The sequence below is a fragment of the Penaeus chinensis genome, chromosome 10 (assembly GCF_019202785.1).
Source record: "Penaeus chinensis breed Huanghai No. 1 chromosome 10, ASM1920278v2, whole genome shotgun sequence".
NCBI classification, from domain to species: domain Eukaryota; kingdom Metazoa; phylum Arthropoda; class Malacostraca; order Decapoda; family Penaeidae; genus Penaeus; species Penaeus chinensis.
In genome coordinates, this window is record NC_061828.1 from 21034194 (window position 1) to 21036693 (window position 2500).

Genomic DNA, 2500 nt, shown 5'->3' on the forward strand with positions numbered 1-2500 from the left:
TCCTCCTCCCCTCCTCCTCCTCTCCTCCTCTCCTCCTCCTCCTCCTCCTCCTCCTCCTCCTCTTCCTCCTACTCCTCTTCCTCCTCCTCCTCCTCCTGCTCCTCCTGCTCCTCCTGCTCCTCCTGCTCCTCCTGCTCCTCCTCCTCCTATTCCTCCTCCCCCTCCTCCTTCTCCTCCTCCCCCTCCCCATCCTCATCCTCCTGCGCCCCCCCCCCCCCCCCTCCTCTCGCTCCATTCTCCTTTCACAGTTTCACGCTGTATTAGCAGGGCCTCCTTTCCCGCCGGACCAGACTGGAAAGGCTTACGTGATTAGGCTTCCATTTTCTTTACTCTTTCTCTTTCTCGTGTGCATTTATCGGTCTTTTTCACTTTCACTTCTACAGCCTCTTGGGGTCTTCTTGGAGGCTGCTTGTGTCTCTTTTTCAAGTTTTTGTGAGATTTGAATTCCTAAATCTGTCTTTGTAACTCGGAAGCACGTTCCAGGTTTTGTAGCTGCGGTTCCCCAACATTACACACACGCACGTACGCGCGCGCACACACACACACACACACACACACACACACACACACACACACACACACACACACACACACACACACACTCACACACTCTCTCTCACACACACACATCGATCTTTTCATCAGCACCGCTGGAACAGCAAATTTAGACAGCACTGTGTAGATAGCGTTTATAGTTTGTAGTTCTACAACACTGCACTCAAGTTCAAGGGAATTCTGTTTTCACTTTCACATATTCTGACAAGATTCAAGAGTTGTTGAACATAAATACAGAAAAGAATGTTTTAAAAAAACGAATACTATAAAATTTTACTAAAGACTACATTTCAACCAATCTCCCCGCGTCTTGAGACTGTACAAAACATATTTGATATTTGTAGTTTCAGTGGATATATTTCCTCATTTCCCATCCCAGTGTCACATTCATCACCTTGTGCATTCTTATTCAGCGCTATTTCCACCGTTACTTCATGTTTCCTTACCCTGAAATCTGGTTTCTTTCCGGTCTGTCGCCTGACCTCGCTTATAATCACCTGATCACATTACTTCGCTGTAATTGTCACTCGAGTGTTAATTACACAGGAAGTAAAGGAACAATTGAGGTGATTATAATGACACTCTCTCATGCAATTGAATACTGAACATTGCATGGTCATGCGTAACATGGTTGTAACTGCTTGTGCTTCTTAATTGTGATTACATTGGTAGAAAACTGAGGGGAAGAATGTAAAAAATTAAACCTACCGCAATGACGTGTTAATCACCCATCGCCGTCTGTCAGTTAATCTTAGTATTTTATTCTTTTTTATCGTCTTTCACTGCCCATTTACCTTCTGTCTTGTTCTTCTTGTCTTCATTTTTTATTATCACCTTCTGTCTTATCCTTTGTTTTTTCCCTTTTCCTACTTATTCCTCCCTCTTCCTATCATGCTAAATCTTGCCTTCCTTTTACTATCGTCTTCTAATTTTCTCCCTTATTACTCCTTACTTCCCTTCCTAATCTTCCAAACCATCTCTTCCTTTTTCTCCATCATCCTCCAGCTCTTCTCTTTTCCTTCCCCTTCCCTTTCCCTCCTCATTCGCGTCCCCAAGCCTTCCCTCCTTCGCCAGTCTAACCCTTCCTCCTCCCGCAGGCGGCTGGTCCTTCGGCACCAAGAAGTTCAAGGACATGTCATCCTCCCGCTACGCCCGCCAGACCTTCATCTTCAGCGCCATCCCCTTCCTCCGCGAGCACAACTTCGACGGCCTCGACCTCGACTGGGAGTACCCTAAGGGCCAGGAGGATAAGGCCAACTTCGTCATTCTCCTCAAGGGTAAGTGAAGCGGGCCGGGCAGGGTGTATTTGTGTGTCTTTCTGGTCATGGTGTGTGTGTTCTTTTCTCTCGTTTTTTTTTTTTTTTCGGGGGGGGGAGGGGGAGATAAACTTGATTCGATGTACTCTCAAGCTTCTTCGGGTTAGAAAGCAGTGTTGTTGTCAAAGAAATGGCATTATTTTATTATGCTTATATCCATCAGCCACAATATAAAGCTTAATCTTTATCGGAACTACAAGTTTAACAAAAACAGGAACCCGACACTGCAGCATAAAACACGTTTATGCTCTGATCAGAAAAATAAAATCACAGGAAGGAAAGTTGTCTTGATGCTAAATGTAGTCGCTTGCCAGTTTATCGGTAATTCACTTGAATGTTCTAAACGCGGGTCGACGTGACCAGATAAAGTTTTTGTTGTTGTTATTGCTGTTTCTGTGGTTCTTCTTTCCTTTGGTTTCTGAGGAGGTTCAGGTTAATAGTGACGTGATTAGAACTTGCAGGTAGAAAGGAACCTTGATGCAACACCGCAAAGTTGGCGAAGGTGTGAAAGTTTTACTTCAAGTGATCACGAATTACACGTGATTTCAGAAAGAGATAATGGGGTAAAGATACCGATGTGTGTGTGTGTGTGTGTGTGTGTGTGTGTGTGTGTGTGTGTGTGTGTGTGT

General features: G+C 44.9%; 1 protein-coding gene across 1 annotated transcript in view; it reads left to right on the forward strand.

Moving 5' to 3' along the window:
- LOC125029755 (probable chitinase 10) overlaps window positions 1-2500 on the forward strand; it is a 106866-nt gene that overhangs the window by 92970 nt on the left and 11396 nt on the right. The window contains exon 6 of the mRNA XM_047619888.1: window positions 1653-1832. Within this exon, the coding sequence (XP_047475844.1) occupies window positions 1653-1832 (180 nt within the window). The remainder of the gene's footprint in view (window positions 1-1652; window positions 1833-2500) is intronic.